The sequence below is a fragment of the Tribolium madens genome, unplaced genomic scaffold (genome assembly GCF_015345945.1).
Source record: "Tribolium madens isolate multiple individuals breed KSU strain unplaced genomic scaffold, Tmad_KSU_1.1 Scaffold_97;HRSCAF=244;Tcas5.2_LG3a, whole genome shotgun sequence".
Taxonomy (NCBI): Eukaryota; Metazoa; Arthropoda; class Insecta; order Coleoptera; family Tenebrionidae; genus Tribolium; species Tribolium madens.
Window position 1 is genome coordinate 4,059,592 of NW_025401069.1, and position 15,343 is coordinate 4,074,934.

General features: G+C 32.3%; 6 protein-coding genes across 10 annotated transcripts in view; 2 read left to right on the plus strand and 4 right to left on the minus strand.

Annotated features, from left to right (window-relative positions):
* Positions 1 to 10: 10 nt before the first annotated feature.
* LOC123014197 (NHP2-like protein 1) lies at positions 11 to 668 on the plus strand. The gene is made up of 2 exons (XM_044413162.1): positions 11 to 185; positions 232 to 668. The coding sequence occupies exons 1-2, from the start codon at positions 183 to 185 to the stop codon at positions 610 to 612; spliced, it is 384 nt and encodes a 127-aa protein (XP_044269097.1). The 5' UTR covers positions 11 to 182; the 3' UTR covers positions 613 to 668.
* Positions 606 to 2,342, minus strand: LOC123014189 (chitobiosyldiphosphodolichol beta-mannosyltransferase). Its single transcript, XM_044413147.1, has 4 exons — positions 1,568 to 2,342; positions 1,271 to 1,521; positions 933 to 1,224; positions 606 to 885 (listed from the first exon to the last, which is right to left on the minus strand). The coding sequence occupies exons 1-4, from the start codon at positions 2,113 to 2,115 to the stop codon at positions 675 to 677; spliced, it is 1,302 nt and encodes a 433-aa protein (XP_044269082.1). The 5' UTR covers positions 2,116 to 2,342; the 3' UTR covers positions 606 to 674.
* Positions 2,343 to 3,040: 698 nt separating this feature from the next.
* On the minus strand, positions 3,041 to 7,408 carry LOC123014191 (protein lifeguard 1). 3 transcript variants are annotated; one of them, XM_044413149.1, is made up of 5 exons: positions 7,320 to 7,408; positions 7,216 to 7,256; positions 6,784 to 6,815; positions 6,397 to 6,627; positions 3,041 to 4,158 (listed from the first exon to the last, which is right to left on the minus strand). In XM_044413149.1, the coding sequence occupies exons 3-5, from the start codon at positions 6,812 to 6,814 to the stop codon at positions 3,452 to 3,454; spliced, it is 969 nt and encodes a 322-aa protein (XP_044269084.1). In that variant the 5' UTR covers position 6,815; positions 7,216 to 7,256; positions 7,320 to 7,408; the 3' UTR covers positions 3,041 to 3,451. The 3 variants fall into 3 exon arrangements, with proteins under 3 accessions (XP_044269084.1, XP_044269085.1, XP_044269086.1); XM_044413150.1 differs by having other exon boundaries at positions 6,427 to 6,627; positions 7,320 to 7,407; XM_044413151.1 differs by lacking the exons at positions 6,397 to 6,627; positions 6,784 to 6,815; positions 7,216 to 7,256; positions 7,320 to 7,408 and adding an exon at positions 4,227 to 5,451.
* A 77-nt stretch (positions 7,409 to 7,485) lies between these two features.
* On the plus strand, positions 7,486 to 9,472 carry LOC123014196 (ras-related protein Rab-10). Of its 2 annotated transcripts, XM_044413161.1 has the most exons (5): positions 7,486 to 7,648; positions 7,696 to 7,831; positions 8,029 to 8,228; positions 8,281 to 8,370; positions 8,420 to 9,472. In XM_044413161.1, exons 2-5 carry the CDS (start codon positions 7,705 to 7,707, stop codon positions 8,612 to 8,614), a joined length of 612 nt encoding a protein of 203 aa, XP_044269096.1. In that variant the 5' UTR covers positions 7,486 to 7,648; positions 7,696 to 7,704; the 3' UTR covers positions 8,615 to 9,472. The 2 variants fall into 2 exon arrangements, with proteins under 2 accessions (XP_044269096.1, XP_044269095.1); XM_044413160.1 differs by having other exon boundaries at positions 7,630 to 7,831.
* On the minus strand, positions 9,405 to 10,935 carry LOC123014190 (dynein axonemal assembly factor 11). Its single transcript, XM_044413148.1, has 4 exons — positions 10,793 to 10,935; positions 9,933 to 10,740; positions 9,642 to 9,884; positions 9,405 to 9,593 (listed from the first exon to the last, which is right to left on the minus strand). Exons 1-4 carry the CDS (start codon positions 10,800 to 10,802, stop codon positions 9,479 to 9,481), a joined length of 1,176 nt encoding a protein of 391 aa, XP_044269083.1. The 5' UTR covers positions 10,803 to 10,935; the 3' UTR covers positions 9,405 to 9,478.
* Positions 10,936 to 10,965: 30 nt separating this feature from the next.
* The window catches only part of LOC123014188 (TOM1-like protein 2), a 5,599-nt gene continuing 1,221 nt past the window's right edge, over positions 10,966 to 15,343 (minus strand). Inside the window, exons 2-9 of one of the 2 annotated variants that reach the window (XM_044413144.1) lie at positions 13,496 to 13,743; positions 13,239 to 13,442; positions 12,972 to 13,187; positions 12,542 to 12,821; positions 12,357 to 12,492; positions 12,154 to 12,232; positions 11,956 to 12,006; positions 10,966 to 11,860 (exon numbers count right to left, since the gene is read on the minus strand). In XM_044413144.1, the coding sequence (XP_044269079.1) occupies positions 11,702 to 11,860; positions 11,956 to 12,006; positions 12,154 to 12,232; positions 12,357 to 12,492; positions 12,542 to 12,821; positions 12,972 to 13,187; positions 13,239 to 13,442; positions 13,496 to 13,743 (1,373 nt within the window). In that variant the 3' untranslated portion in view covers positions 10,966 to 11,701. The remainder of the gene's footprint in view (positions 11,861 to 11,955; positions 12,007 to 12,153; positions 12,233 to 12,356; positions 12,493 to 12,541; positions 12,822 to 12,971; positions 13,188 to 13,238; positions 13,443 to 13,495; positions 13,744 to 15,343) is intronic. The other variant, XM_044413146.1, reaches the window with a different exon arrangement.

Here is a 15,343-nt window from a genome sequence, read left to right on the forward strand (position 1 = left end):
ACAAACGCAACTACCAACACCACGTACCTAAACACCCTATATTGATCTGACGTTCTGGCTACGTTTTTTTGAGGTTAGGACGCTTGTTTTTTCACGTGTTATTGCGACTCCTCCGTGAAGCGATAAATCGCCGAGAGGTTGTCTGAATTCAGTCAGTTTATCATACTTGTGATCTTAACAAAATGGTACGTAGTTATTTCGCCAAACTTGTCGATTAATTGTAGTTTACAGGTGGAAGAGGTAAACCCCAAAGCTTACCCTTTGGCTGAGGCAATCCTCACGACCAAAATCTTGAATCTTGTGCAACAAGCAATGAATTATAAGCAGTTGCGTAAAGGGGCAAATGAAGTTACCAAAACGCTGAATCGTGGAATTGCCGCATTTATCGTAATGGCAGCTGATGCCGAACCTTTGGAAATTTTATTGCATTTGCCACTGCTTTGTGAAGACAAGAATGTGCCGTACGTGTTTGTTCGTTCCAAGCAAGCATTGGGGCGCGCTTGTGGCGTTTCAAGGTCAGTCATTGCTTGCAGTGTTACGATTAATGAAGGATCGCAGCTGAAGCCTCAAATTGAAGCCATTCAGCAAGAAATTGAACGTTTGCTTGTTTAATGTACAAACGCAATTTATTCATAGTTTAACTTTTCAATAAACGTTTTTTCTATAAAGTGAAATTATTTGAAAACTGGTGATGCAACCACCTCCCAATTTTCTTTCCATCTTAGGTTTTGGAATGCTTCAAGTTCAGTCTTGAATTTTGCTACAGTTCGCTTTTGGTTCGCTTTATTGGGAAAGTTTTCAAACCAATCTAATATTTGCTTGGATAATTCCTCAGAAGATTTAAATATAAAACTGTTTTCACCATTCTTCACTAGTTCATTTAGGCTAAAATACGAAATTGAAGGTTTTACTGTAAAGAAGTTTGTACTTACCATTTAAAATCAAAGGCACAAACTGGTAAACCACAACCAAACATATCAACAACTTTCATTGGTAGGTCAAGACCACTAGAACTTGTGTGAAGAGAGACTCCCAAATCTGCAGAAGCTAAAATTTTTGGATAATCTTCAGCATCTAACCATGGAGTTATAATAGCAACATAATTCCAAGTCAGTAAGGAAATTCTGTCGAGGTAATAGTCCTTTAACGGCCCTTTTCCTGTTATTACACAAATCAGTTTAGGCAAATTTCGCGGATTACCTTCTTCACACTGTTTTTCATACTCTACAATAATATGATAATAAAGATATAACTCAGTTTAATAATTTACCTTGTAAGGCTGTTAATAAAATGGAAAAATCCTCATCTTCAGTCCAACTAGTACTGGAAACCAACAACCCTGGTCTCCTAGTTTTTAATTTAATTCCTTCTTCTGTTTCTTCAGTAAAAACTGTTGAATTTACATGTTCATCTAAGAAAATTTTATGATATTTGTTGCCACACTCAAGTATAAATTTGTGTTTTTCTTCCAACGTAATTGGCTTAAAAATTATTGGAGGCCTATCATATAAAGTGGTAGCTCTAAAAGCTCAATTTATTTTAAGCAGTATTAATTTTCAAGTCTTACTTTATGTCCCAATTTCTTTGCAAATCGTCTTTCATTGCTTTAGTAACACAGAAATTATGATCTGCTCTGTGGCCTATAACAACTTCAACTTTTTTTGTAATTTGAACTAAAGGATTACTTTCCCCGATATTCAGGGCCATGATAGTATGAGCATAATTATGCCAATCGATTACAAATTTGGCGTTTACAATTCTTGTATATAACCAGCAGATTACCATGGCGGGAATCGCTGGGGGATTTTGCATAATCAAAATATCTGATTTGGTCGTGATAAAAAGTAAAAACAGTAGATTTATCGCTTGCATAACTGTTTTAAATGCGTAATTAAGCAATTTGATTGGAAGTTGAGGCACTGGGAGCAAATAGTGATAAAATATGAAAGGATCTGCTTTGATTGAGGCAAGGGGCTCGGTGTCACCGTAAGCAATTACATCCACTCGGTGCCCCATTTCTGACAAGGACATACAGTGATACTGCATCCTCGGACTTCTTCCAATGTCTCCCAGAACAACCACTTTTACACTTTTATTTTTACTCGTTTTATCCATTATTTCAGGTTTTTTTTTCTTATCGGACGCCAAATAAATCGGGTGTGGCAAACAGAAATACCTTTGATAATGGAAAATTACATTGAAAAGAGTTAAGCACAAATAGGACTTCTTATACGATTTCTTCTTGAGAGACAGTATATAAGAATCATATGAAAATGTTAATTTTTAAAAGTAAATAAATGTACCATCCTAACCTCAAAATAATCAAATCGTTAAATCCTTATTGTCAAAAATCCGGTAAATACGAATTCTTTTATTTATTTTGTACTCAATGTTAAAGAGTGCTTTTATCAACTAATTTCGGTAGATAAAGTAGTCTCTTATCGTCTAATGAAATAAAGTAATTTTTATCTACTGTTTATATTTTATCAACTAATTTCAGTAGATAAAGTAGTCTTTTATCGTCTAGTGAAATAAAGTAATTTTATTTACTGATTATATTCAAGAAATTCTGGTAGGTGAGTACAAAATAAAACGAAATATTATACACGACGATAAAGATAATTGTTTATCTGCTCGTGAAAAAAGTCCACTCGTAAACTTAACCTTTTTACTCGTAGATAAACAATTTTTTTATCGTCTTATATAATAAATAATTATTTTTAATGCTCTTTTAACTTTTACTTCAATCTCCTCACCAATAAACACTTCACTCATTCCAAAAATATGATTATCAGTTGTGAAAATAGTTATTTTGAAAAATAATAAGATAAACATTATTTTTTCTCATATTTATAAAAGTTGAGGAGTAATCCTCACCCAAAAATGGGAATTTTTAATTTTAGAAGCAAAGCTGCAGCAAGTTTTTAGACGGCTTCAAACTAATTTTGAAAGGATAAGAAAATACAAAAATAATAGCGTACCTAAATCTATGCAATTTCACGTTGACGCTGAATTCGAGTTTAGAAAGAAAAAGCAGAAATGTTAGGGCAATATCAATATTTCAGTGCATTTATTTCCTATACATAAGGATTACAGTAAAACGAGTAATCACCAAAAACTATAGTTATTTACCTAATCTTTATACTTACATGTTATAAATACTACAATAAACGAAGGATTTTTGTATTATTATCAAGGTAATAGTAATTCATCACATTCATAACACTTTTGGGTTCTTTGAGTAAGTAGAAGCTTTCGTAATAGTGGTTTCGCTACAATTAACAATAATTAAAGAACCACTGGCTTTGGAAATCGTCTAAAATCTACTTAGATTATTCAAGAATATTTAAAAAATAGAGGTGAATTTATTAATACTCTGTCAAACAAAATCGCAATTCTTACGTAACACAACAACAAAATACAACATTTGAAAAAATAAAACCCACTACTTCTAATCCCTTGAAGTTCCAATAATTGTTAAAATGTACATGAAAATATTAATAACGTCGATGTACAAATTCAATGCGGCGAAAACATATTCTTCTGGTGAGATGGAATACTTGTGGTTGCCACCCAACATGAGCTGCGTGTCATAAACTAAATAAATGGAGAAAATCAAAGCCCCCAAAGATGCATAAACCAACTTTACAACTTTGGTATGAACAAAAATGGTAACAATTCCGAAAATAAATAGAATCAGGACGGCAACAAAAAGTATTCCTCCACACATTGTAAAATCGTATTTCGTTTGGAATGCAAACAAAGTTAGCCCGAGACAAACAGCGGCAGTGATACCAACTGCCATCATGACTTCTTGAGATTCATATGTTGAAGAACATACTGCAAGCACAAATGATTCAGCAAGAGTGAAAATGAAAAGGAAAATGTAATTCATGGGCGATTTTCTTCGTACTTCCCCGCAGCAAGCGAGTGCAATCATAGTAACGAAGATGATGACTAGAGAAATTATTAACAATTCGCCATGGCCCTGGACAAACTTTCTCGTCGGTGTGTGAAATAAGAACCAAGCGATAAATCCAAGAGATATCGATAGCTGAACCATCAAAATTGAATAGACTTTGCGAATGAAACCACGGCGGATACTTTTATCTGAAAAGTCAAATCCTTTGACACTGGGGTCCTCGTTGCCATACATCCCTGAAACAAATTGTTTAGTTGGATTGCATGTTATCTTTTTATCACAATTGCCAAGAATTTTAACTCACTGGTTCGGGTCTAAAATTACAACCAAATTAATACAGAATTAGATAAAAAATAAAAATCGATTAATAAGCTATTGACCAAAATTTATACATGCTAATTATAGGTACACTTAAGAACTAGACAGATGTAAGAGATAAGTCACGTTTCTCGAAACGTGTTATCACGACAAGGTGTTATCTATTACAGCAACAAAAAAAAAACATATCTGAGGACTTAACAAATATTATATTTATCAACATGAACCAATTCTGGAACTAAATAAGGTTTCTAAGAGGAAAATAGTCATATTATTATAAATTAAACGTTGAATTGTTGAACTTTTAACATGTTATCAAAAACTTATTTTTCATTAACAGTGATTAAATGAACTTTTCTAAAATAATTTAGAGCATTTTCTATTTACAGTTTTGGATTAAATATTTCTGCTAATTTTTGTTATCACAGGATGGAGATAATTGGAATTGTAATTCACAAACATCATTACTCTAGTAATGGAAAAATAAAATGAACATAAAAATATGCAAAAACATAAGTTTTGTGTCTGTATAAATTCCATTAAATTCTTGGCAAATTGTTTTGAATTGTAGTCTAACACATGCGTTGCGATTAGTGTAATCTAACAAACTTCAGCTTCAAACATTCTAAAATACAACGCTCATGCAATACTACAATCCATCAATTGTCACTGTGCTACAAAAATAAATATTCAACTGGATTACTTAAAATTGTTAGCTTTATCTGAAATATAAATAAGTCTGAACAAAAAATCAACTGAGAAGGGCATTATTTACATATCGTATAAGTACAAATTCAAAGAAGATCTATTTTTACTTATTATACTCCTACTTTCACTAGTGTTTTCATTATATTGCCGTAAGTAAATTTAAGTCAAAAACTTGACAATAAAAAATAAAAATTTTGCAGCACAGTGTTAATGGTATAATTTTTACTTTCCTTATCCCATAAGGAAAGTATTGTAATCGGCTGAAATTTGACCTACCCAGATTTTTACATTTCTGGACGAATTATAGCTTTAAGACACCGAAAAAGTTGGTTTGGGCCATTGGGTCGTGAGTGTGTGTGTTTGTCTGTCTGTAAACAGCATATCTCGAGAACGATAAAAGCTAGAAACTTGAAATTTGGTATGTAAGTTACTTGTAGGAAGGGGACGCAGCACGAAACAATTGGTAAAAATCGATCACACCGTTTGGCCACAAAAACCAAAAATCGGCCGTAAAGCTGCCGCAAAATTATACGGTTGAATTCACGGGGATAAAAATTATTTAGAATCATGAAATATACCTTATTAAACAGTAAAATGTGATAAAATAAAAATAATAATGGGCACCAAACTAAAAAAAAATGCACCCTAGACTCGAACAAGCGACAACTATCATCTATTTCGCGTGTAATCCGGCAGGTAGCACTGACGCAAACGTTAGGTTTGCTACTCGGATTTCCAACATTAAATTATTGTCGTAAGGGTGTTTTCCAGATAAGTGGGATAAGGAAAGTCGTGTGATGTTCACACCAGATTTTTTACCATACAGACGGGCATGCATTATCAGCAATACAAAAATAAGCAAATTCAAGTAATAATCAACCAACACCACCCCTCGTACAGTACCAAATACTTTTGAAAAAGCAGAGAAACAACGTTTAATAAACAATTTTTGAAAATCTGTAACAAGTTGTTCTCTATTTCACTTTATAAATTAAAAAAAAGCTAGCCAAAAGAATCCAAAACCATACAAAACAAATCACCCAAAGCTTTGATTCGAATTTTAATTTTACATTAAAAAGTCCCCACACGCATCCTACAATATTATCAACAAGAAATTACTCCATAGGATTTAAGGATATTCGTGAATAGGTTGCCATAAATTTGGTTAGGTTGGTTTGTAGTGACAAACAAAAGATATTTTAACTAGTGTCAAAAATTTAGGTAAAGTCACTTGTCAGCTTGTATAGATAACTCAATTGATAGTTGACAGCAGGCTGACAGGAAACGTCAACCGTCAACAACATAAAAAACGTAATTTTCCTAAAAATTCAAATCCTAGGTGGTAATTTCTTGTTGACAAATCTGTAGCTGATTAGAACATAAGCCTAGGCCAACGTAAATTTAACAAGTTAGCAAAATGAACCCTCAAGAACTAAAAAATAACGAACCAGTGTGATAATTAAAGGGTGTAGCTTCACCTTGTTGGGGTGCCGAGTCATATGGATTTCCATAGGGCGGTTGTGGTGGTGGTGGATTAAAACCTGGTTGTCCTGGGTACGCTCCTGGAGCACCCGGATAACCTGGCGGCGGTGCTCCTGGGTATCCTGATGGAGGCGCCCCAGGATAACCGCCAGGGTAGGGTTGCTGCGGTGGAGGGCCACCGTAATATCCTTGATTTCCTGTTTAATAAGCGTATGTTAGAAAATATAATTAAAATTAAAAAAGCGGAAATTTCCAAGATATCAAATGCCAATTATTCTCCATAATAAAGATAACGTTCATATTTTAAAATAAACTATTCTTTGTAGATTTTTTAACATGCTATAAAACATTACCTTGTGGATATGGTCCACTATTCCAAGACATACTGTAACAAAAAAAAAAACAGATTAGATAAATGAAAATAAATGAATAATGTTGAGAGAAATTAAACAAACTTTTATAAACCTTAAATTTAAACGTTTGCTACAGAAACAACAATGCGATGGAAGGCATAAACAAACATTTTCGAAAAACTAACAATTAATTTGGTATTAGTGTAAAAAAATACATGACTCATCAATGTATAAAAATCAATATTAGATGTATTAGACGCATTAGGTAAAATTTTGTAAGACTACTGGCAGAAACCAAAATTAACTAGTTAAGTTACGGAATAAGGTCTATTTTCCACTTTTACAATAAACGTACGCCCCACAACATGCAAAGATGAAACTTGAGGTAAATAATGGGTATTCCTATTTAGGTCAAAACACAAAAATTCTTACCTTGATGTTGTGTTCAATTACTCACTTTTCCCACAGGAAAGCTGCAGAAACAATTTATTGTATACCAGTCTCGAATAATACTGTATTATACGTGTATTACTCACTATTTAATCGCTTTTCTGGAAAATGAGAAACGCAACAGTAAATTATCTGGAATTTTCTGACATTTGACATGAAGAGAAAATTACTGCGCCACCATTGGTCGCTTTAGGCGACATGCGCAGTAAGTAATAAGGCCCATAAGGAGAAATTTACAGAATAAGTTTTATTACTTTTATTAGTAAACAAAAGCTTAAATAAATTAATGTACAAAAAATCACCTAAAACTCATCAATAAAAAAATTGAAATGGGGATCTAAGGAGAATATCTGTGCTAGTTAGTAGTATGTAGTATCTATGTTGGCTGCCCTGTCCTGGTGTTTTTATTGTTTTGGTAGGTTGAACTGTTGAACGTCAAAAAATTAATTATAATTTTCATAGTATAAAGAAATGGCCAAAAAAACATATGATTTGTTATTTAAATTGCTTTTAATCGGCGATTCTGGCGTAGGGAAAACGTGTATACTCTTTCGGTTTTCCGATGATGCGTTTACGACGACTTTTATATCAACTATTGGTAAGTTAACCTTTGCTCTGACCCTACTACTTCTTCTTCTATTAATCACTCATTTATTACAAAAAATAACATTTCAATTAGTCCAGAGATAGGTGTTTGTATTATAATAATAATTTCATTCTTCCCATAATAGTGTATTTTTATCTACACGGGGTGAGGTCTTCCTAGGCGCCAAATTTAAATTTCTTGATTTTCAGGTATAGATTTTAAAATTAAAACGGTCGAACTAAGAGGTAAAAAGATTAAGTTACAAATATGGGACACAGCTGGACAAGAAAGATTCCATACAATTACGACTTCATATTATCGAGGTGCCATGGGAATAATGTTAGTTTATGATATTACTAATGAAAAAAGTTTTGAAAATATAGTAAAATGGTTAAGAAACATAGACGAGGTCAGACGACAACAGTTGTATTATTTTTGTTTAAATAATGTGCTTTTTATAGCATGCCAATGAAGACGTCGAAAAAATGATCCTTGGTAACAAATGTGATATGTCTGATAAGAGGACAGTGAGCAAAGAAAGGGGAGAAACTGTAAATACAGCTTTACCAAAATTTATTGTTTGTATATGAGGTTTTTCAGATCGCACGTGAGCATGGCATCAGATTTATGGAAACCTCAGCAAAAGCTAACATTAACATAGATAAAGCTTTTAATGACCTTGCAGAGGCCATTTTAGATAAAACGGCTGGTAGAGAGCCAGGTGATCATGTGGATAGGGTACTGGTAGATAGAAAACAGCAGTCAAACACTTCCAGGTCTTGCTGTAGTAATTAGTTTTTACCTTTCCAATTATGCATAAGAACTGATTTCAAAATAACATTCACTAAACAAGATTTTTTATAGATCATTTTCATTAGTAAAGAAGTCAGTTCATTTGTGCTGTTGTATGTGTCATAAACCAAAAATCTGAATGTAACTGTAGTTGAAGACAATTCTACAAAGCAATATATTGCTGAAAGCTTCTGATTTTTGGTTTTAATATTTTAAATAATTTAAAATCATTCAATTTTAAATTACATAGGCACAAATATTTAATTACTTCATAAATGTGCTTTACTTATTACATGGTAAATGTCGGAATACAAATTATTTTTGAATATTTTTAATATAAGCCAATTGCTTTAATATTATCCAGTGTGATGTAGAATATAAAAATGTATTTTAAAAGTGTTAAAACCATTTCACGATTTTATATAGTCTTACATTTTGTAAAATAACAATTTGGGATCTTTTGCTCACATAGTCACTTGAACGAATATTTATTGTCAAGATGCAATATGATATTATTAAGTTTCAAGTTCATAAATACAATTTTATTTGTGCTTTCAACATTATATTTGACAAAAATACATGATATTAAATTTGAACAGAATGGACCTAGAAGAAAACTGCTGTAATATTAGACTAAGTTGACAATTTATGTTTCTATTAGAATTATTTAAGTTTCATTTTTCTCAAATATTAGCCATTAATTCTCTGGTCCTGTACATTAGTATATGTGTGTCTGTGCTTATATCTTAATTTATATACGTGTTTATTTGTTAGAAAATTATTCAGTTAAATGTAGAATTTGCAGCGATTTATTTACGTGTATAAAAATAAGCTTTTGCAGAAATAAACATAATAACTTAACTATGTTTATCCATACTCCAAAGGCGGCACTTCCAGATGTTCTCGAGGACACTTTTTGTTATAATTCTCCACAATTTTGCTAAAATCCATTTCATTGTGTTCTTGCACTTCCAGAAATTGCCTAAACAAATCCGCATTATGTAAAATAGGGTGTATCTCGTCAACTTACTCTTTTCTTTCTTTATCATCGCAAATCGGACGTGATATTTTTTTCACTTTTTTTTGGTTCAGTGGTTTGTAATTAGCCCTAGGCAATTCCAGTACTAAATGCCCAGTGATTTGTGACCTTTTTGCCGTGCTTTTATCAGTAAGGATTTCTTCCGAAAAAACAATTTGAAACACTTTCCCTTTAATTAAAATTCTTGCGTAAATTGGTTGTAAATCAATCTCAATTAAATTCGTGTCTAAATACCTACAAAGCATTGTAAATTTGGAAAAAAATCAGACATTATTAACATACTTGTAAACAGCAAGATCAAGGACAAACTTTTCTGGGTCCTCATCATTAAATTTAAAATCTAATTTAGCTTGATTGATATTGAGAGGTCTTCCTTCTTTAGTAAATAAATGAACTTGTTTTTTCTCTGTTTTTTTGTCTTTGTCAAATCCTTTTGATTTTCTAGATCTTCGTGAAATTTCCACTCTTGTTTCTGGACAATTTTCGCTTGTACTTTTCCAAAACTCCTCATCATCGATTGTTGAGTCGAACCTACCCTCAATTCTCTTCTTCTGTTCGCTTCTAAACAAAAAATAACGATCTTGTTCTTTTTTTATATTTTCCTCAATCGAAGCAATATTTTGCTTAGCTTTTATCCTTTCACTTTTTGTTATTTCGGTTCCATCTAAAGTGATCAGCTGAGGAAGTTTGGCGATTACGTATTGGCGATATCCTTTGTAATCACAACACGGATTTCCGGTTAGATACAAGTGTTTTAAGTGAATGCTGCCTTGTAAGGAACAAACACTTTCTAAATCTCCAATAAAGTTTAATGTCAAATCTAGTTTCTCGAGAAATTCGCATCGTTCTAAATTTTCGATTTTTTCAATGTTGTTTATGGCCAAATTCAAATATTCAAGTTTCTTCAATTTGTTCAGGTTTTCAATTTTGGGGATTAAATTAGCTTGGAGGTACAATATTTGAATGTTTTTGCACCAGTTGTTGATGTTTTCGATCCGTTCAACGTCTTCCTGGTGAAGGGACAACTCCTCCAGCGTTCCTATTATGCCTTCATTATGTTCCGCTCTTTTTCTAACTAGTTCCTCTGTGACTATTATTCATATTATTTCCAGTGAAATGCATTTTGTTAATAGTGTACTTACTTTTCACCATTTCCTTGTCCGTCTTTACACAAGTGACATTGAGAAAATTTCCATAGCTACGTCGTATTGATCAAACACCTGAAAAGAAATAAAAATAAAACGAAAATTACATTAACACATCATTTATTTCAAAATATACATATTTAAAACTTAAATGAAATAAAACACATAACAACATATAAACCTTTAGTTATGGATTATAATTGTGGACTAACTCTTGTTATCGCACTTTCACAAATTAAAATTTTTGATTTACGGAATCATTATTTAAAATTATGAACAAAACAACAATAAAATGAGTTAAAAATTCTACAGCGGTCAAGCTTTATGTTGCATTGCACTATTTTTACGTTTGATATAGTATCCTGCAGTTTATGTTCCTCTAAATTTCAGCTTTACACAACAAATCAAGATTGCATCTTAAAATAAAAATCTTTGGTATACAAATACATTTATCATAAAAATGCTACGAATCTCATAAATTCTACAATTCCTGCGTGATTCATTCCGCACGATGAATTATAATTTCGACAAAAATACGCTACATCTATTAGAAACACAAATAAATAAAATACATTTAAATAAATGTGAATTACATTATTTACAAATTAAACTCATATCAACTCCTCTCTCAAGAAAAAATTACAACTGCAAAAATTTTGGAAATTTTATATGAAATTAAAAACATTTTATTTACATGTACTTATAAGTACAAGTGTAACAATTATGATATTTGTATGTAAATATCTAAAAACACTAATGATATTAAACTCGCCCAAAAACTCCATGAAACTCACACCAAAATAAAAACACATTTGGTATTCCAAAAAATAAAATCCACTTATCTTCCTTCCAAAAAATAAAACTCATGGAGCATCCTTAATACTTATAAATTATAAAAATAAACATTTATAAAGCAAAAAGACTTTTATCGTCCTTCGCTGACGTATTCCTTGCACTGGTGCTATTGGTACTGCCTGTGACAGTAGGCAACTGTTCCGCTGCTGCCGCTCTTTCGGCCAAAAACCGCTCAAATTCGCTACTTGTTACTGATTCTTCTCCACCTGTCTGTACACAAAAAATTAGTAAAGGCAATCCAAAACCGAAATAACAATACTTCAAAACCATTTTTCTAAACTACACAAAAGCAATAAAGCACTTACTGTTTGCCCAAGCCACTGTGCCATCTCGTCAAATTCAAGATCTGGCGGAGTCTGTAGTAGGTAACACATAAAGCTTACTAAGCGAGTTACATGGAAATAAAATCACAGAAAAGTGTAGATGCAACCAATAAACGACTAAACAGTGATAGTTGCATTTACAATCATGCCCCATTTATCTTTAATCAGTGTGAAACTTACAGCATGTTTTCCTTGAGTCACAGAGCTTAGCCCTCCAGGTATCTGGTCCGGCTCCAAATTGTCCTTATACGTACTGCCACTAAAAAATTGCCTTGAAATGCGATTATCCAAACAAAAACATTTTTTATGGACACGTAAATATTTACGCGATAAAAATTGCTGAAACTTTTACTGATCCATGATAAAAACGTTTGGTACATTACCTGCTTTTAGAACTTTCATAAGAGACGTTTCTTGATTGGGCAAACATGTCAAATTCATCGTCGCCTTTTCCGGAAGCATTTTTGGCGGTCACAGATTCGATTGAAGACAACTGAGTTGAGGCACTAGCACCAGTACCTAAAAATCACTCGTTATCAAAGAAAAATTAACACCAATCAAAACCTACTTAATTTGCTAAGCTGTTCAGGCAAGTCATCACCAAAGTCTATAAGACTGTCTTCTGATTGTAGGGGAGGTTTATTAATGGGTGGTATGGCCTTAGCTAAAACTGCAGAAGCCGATTGTTTCCCACTATCCCTATTCTTCTCCCAGCGACTATACCGTAAGAATAAATTATTTAAATCGTCGTTAATGCGTAAAAGTTCAGCAGTCAGTTCGTCGTTGGACAATTTACTGATTAAATCCACCAACCTCTCTTGCATACTTTGACAAGTTACGTGCAACTCCTGGAAAAAAAACAGGACATATTCTCAATTTCTTTCCTTAACATTCATTAATATAAAAATGACAGTTTTTCGCAAAAAATTTCGAATTTCGATTTTCGAAGAAAATCTGTCAAAGAAATGGAGAATTTTTACGAAAAATAATAAACTGACTTGAAGCAATTCCAGCTCGTCGGGTTGTTCATTTCCAGGTTTCATCTCGCTCAGCATTTCCCCCAAAACGTTCATATTACTCTGTACGACATCTAGTTCCGACTGCAACTTGGCTCTTTGTTCCGGACTTAAAGATCCTGTGGGACTAGGAAGATGTGGTGTAGGTGACGAATGTTGAGGAATCGGTACTTCTTCTGGAACTTCTGTTTCCACACTCTAAAAGTACCCCAAATCGTCCCATTGTCACTTTATTATTGCCAAATTTACCCTTTGAGGAGTATGAATAGGCGCCATTGAGTCCAAATCAGTTGCAGGAAATTCAATTCCTTTTGCTAGAAGATCTTGATAAACCGAAACTACTCCCGACATTTCCGGTTGATTCCTGAACGCGTCTGCCCACGATTGGATTAAACTTAAAACTTTTTCTTGGACAGCTGTAGGCGGGTCGTTTTTAGGGCCGATTAATTTTACCTAAGAATATTTATTCATTATTCGTATTATCTTGATAATGATTTAAACGTTACCAATTCTGTCACAAAATCTTTGTTGCAAATTAAAACGTGAAACCTTTTTCCGCAATTTTTTACACATGTTTCTAAAACGGTCAAAGTATACATCACGACTGTGTAGTTTTTTCCGGCATTTTGAGTGAGACGTTTCCTTATGGCTTTAACGGCATCTCTGGGGCCGTCTTCTGTTTCGTTCACCAGATCACATATTTCCATATTAAGACTCCAGTTTTCAGAAGCCAACGTTCCATCTGTCGCTTGTTCTACAAGATGCACCATTATTACAGTTTTTTCATACCCTACTACACTACTCCAAAAAATTAAAGGAACAAAAATTTTTCCTAAGTTTTTTGGTGATTTTTGAAAGGGTGTAATTCATCTAAAAATTGTCGTATCTAGATTTTAAAAAAACAATTTGGAAGCTTTAAGTTTCTAGTGTTGAGATCTTATGGCAATTTATTTTTTCTGTGCTACGGTTATTACGGAATCGTAAGTAAATTTTTTTGTTTTTACTTTTGGTCCACGGACATGGGCAATTTTTTCTTAATTAAGTCAATGCATAGGCCGGATCGCCTGTTCATTCATCTTTAATATGCTTTTTTCATATTATCTTTAGGTTAATTTGTCGCTGAGACATCTGAATTTAAATGAAAAAGGATCCTTTTGTATTTGATCATCGATATCTCAGCAACCAATGACCACACAGAGAATATAAGGGTAGTGTCAAAAACTAGAATAAATGTTTTACAAGATTCTATTATAACTTTTTGAAAAAAATTTTTTTGACCCTCAACATTGATTTAAAGAAAAGTAACTGTTTGCGTTGTTTTAGTAAATATACCGCATGTTCACTAATATTGATGAGGAGACTAATGTTTTTAGGTGTTTTTACAGCTTAATGTACCCTTCATATACCTGTAAATTTTCAAATCGATCCATCAAACCGTTTTCTCGGGCCGATTGATCAAAGTTTTACAAAAGAATTAAAGGAACAATTGTACATATTGTTTCTGAATATTGTCTAATCTTTGTCAAAATGAGAAAAACAATTTATTTTCAGCTTTTTTTACAATTTTACATGAGTTATTAATTAAATTTGAAAAAAAAAAATTCAAAAACTTCTTTAAGAGTTGAACAAACCGTTCATGTATTTTTTTTAAATAAAAAAGTAGTAGTATATGTTATTTATAATTTTAAAAACTATTTATTCCAAACTTTGTGTCATATTACAAACGTCTAAACAGTTACTGAAATAAAAAATGTTTTTTGAAAATTTATTAATTTATTATTTCTAAAAATGTCTTCAGGGGCGAGATTTTTTCAAGGTTTATAAAAAAGAAACACTCCTTACTTAGAAAAGTCTATGGTAGAGGCTTCTACTGGAAAAATATACTAAACAAGAACTGCATTATTATAACCAGTAAACAACTAAATTTACTGAAAAAATCAATAGTTTTGTCAAAAATTTGCTTCCATTGTATATTTTTGGGCAATTTTGTATATTTTTATTTCCTATTGTATATTTTTGGGCAATTTTGTATATTTTTATTTCCTCAGCTAAACTTATGATTACATGAAAGGAATATTTACTGCGATTTGGAACATCCTCATTTTAGTTTGCAGTATTATTAACTTTGAAGTAATGTTAAAAGTAAACTAGTCAACACGCAAATTTAAAATCGATGAAGTCACTTAGCCTTGTATTGTGCTCTCAGTTTGCTACCTATATTGGTCTTGAAGATCCAAACCAGTGGTGTCGTAATACTCATGAACAATTTTTTACTCATTTCAAATTAGTTTTAATTAAGATTTACAAATACAAATTCGATTTTTTTCTAGGATTACATAACATTTTGTTTTAAT

Coding starts and splice junctions, on each gene's coding strand:
- LOC123014196 (XM_044413161.1), top strand. CDS start 7,705: ATGGCCAAAAAAACATATGATTTGTTATTTAAATTGCTTTTAATCGGC. Junction 7,832..8,028: donor GACTTTTATATCAACTATTG/GTAAGTTAACCT, acceptor CTTGATTTTCAG/GTATAGATTTTAAAATTAAA. Junction 8,371..8,419: donor GCAAAGAAAGGGGAGAAACT/GTAAATACAGCT, acceptor GAGGTTTTTCAG/ATCGCACGTGAGCATGGCAT.
- LOC123014191 (XM_044413149.1), bottom strand. CDS start 6,814: ATGTCTTGGAATAGTGGACCATATCCACAAG. Junction 6,628..6,783: donor TAGTGGACCATATCCACAAG/GTAATGTTTTAT, acceptor CTTATTAAACAG/GAAATCAAGGATATTACGGT. Junction 4,159..6,396: donor ACCCTTTAATTATCACACTG/GTTCGTTATTTT, acceptor AATTTGTTTCAG/GGATGTATGGCAACGAGGAC.
- LOC123014190 (XM_044413148.1), bottom strand. Junction 9,885..9,932: donor CTTGATCTTGCTGTTTACAA/GTATGTTAATAA, acceptor AATGCTTTGTAG/GTATTTAGACACGAATTTAA. Junction 9,594..9,641: donor GATGATAAAGAAAGAAAAGA/GTAAGTTGACGA, acceptor GGATTTGTTTAG/GCAATTTCTGGAAGTGCAAG.
- LOC123014189 (XM_044413147.1), bottom strand. CDS start 2,115: ATGGATAAAACGAGTAAAAATAAAAGTGTAAAAGTGGTTGTTCTGGGA. Junction 1,522..1,567: donor CAAAGAAATTGGGACATAAA/GTAAGACTTGAA, acceptor TTGAGCTTTTAG/AGCTACCACTTTATATGATA. Junction 1,225..1,270: donor TTTATTAACAGCCTTACAAG/GTAAATTATTAA, acceptor ATATTATTGTAG/AGTATGAAAAACAGTGTGAA.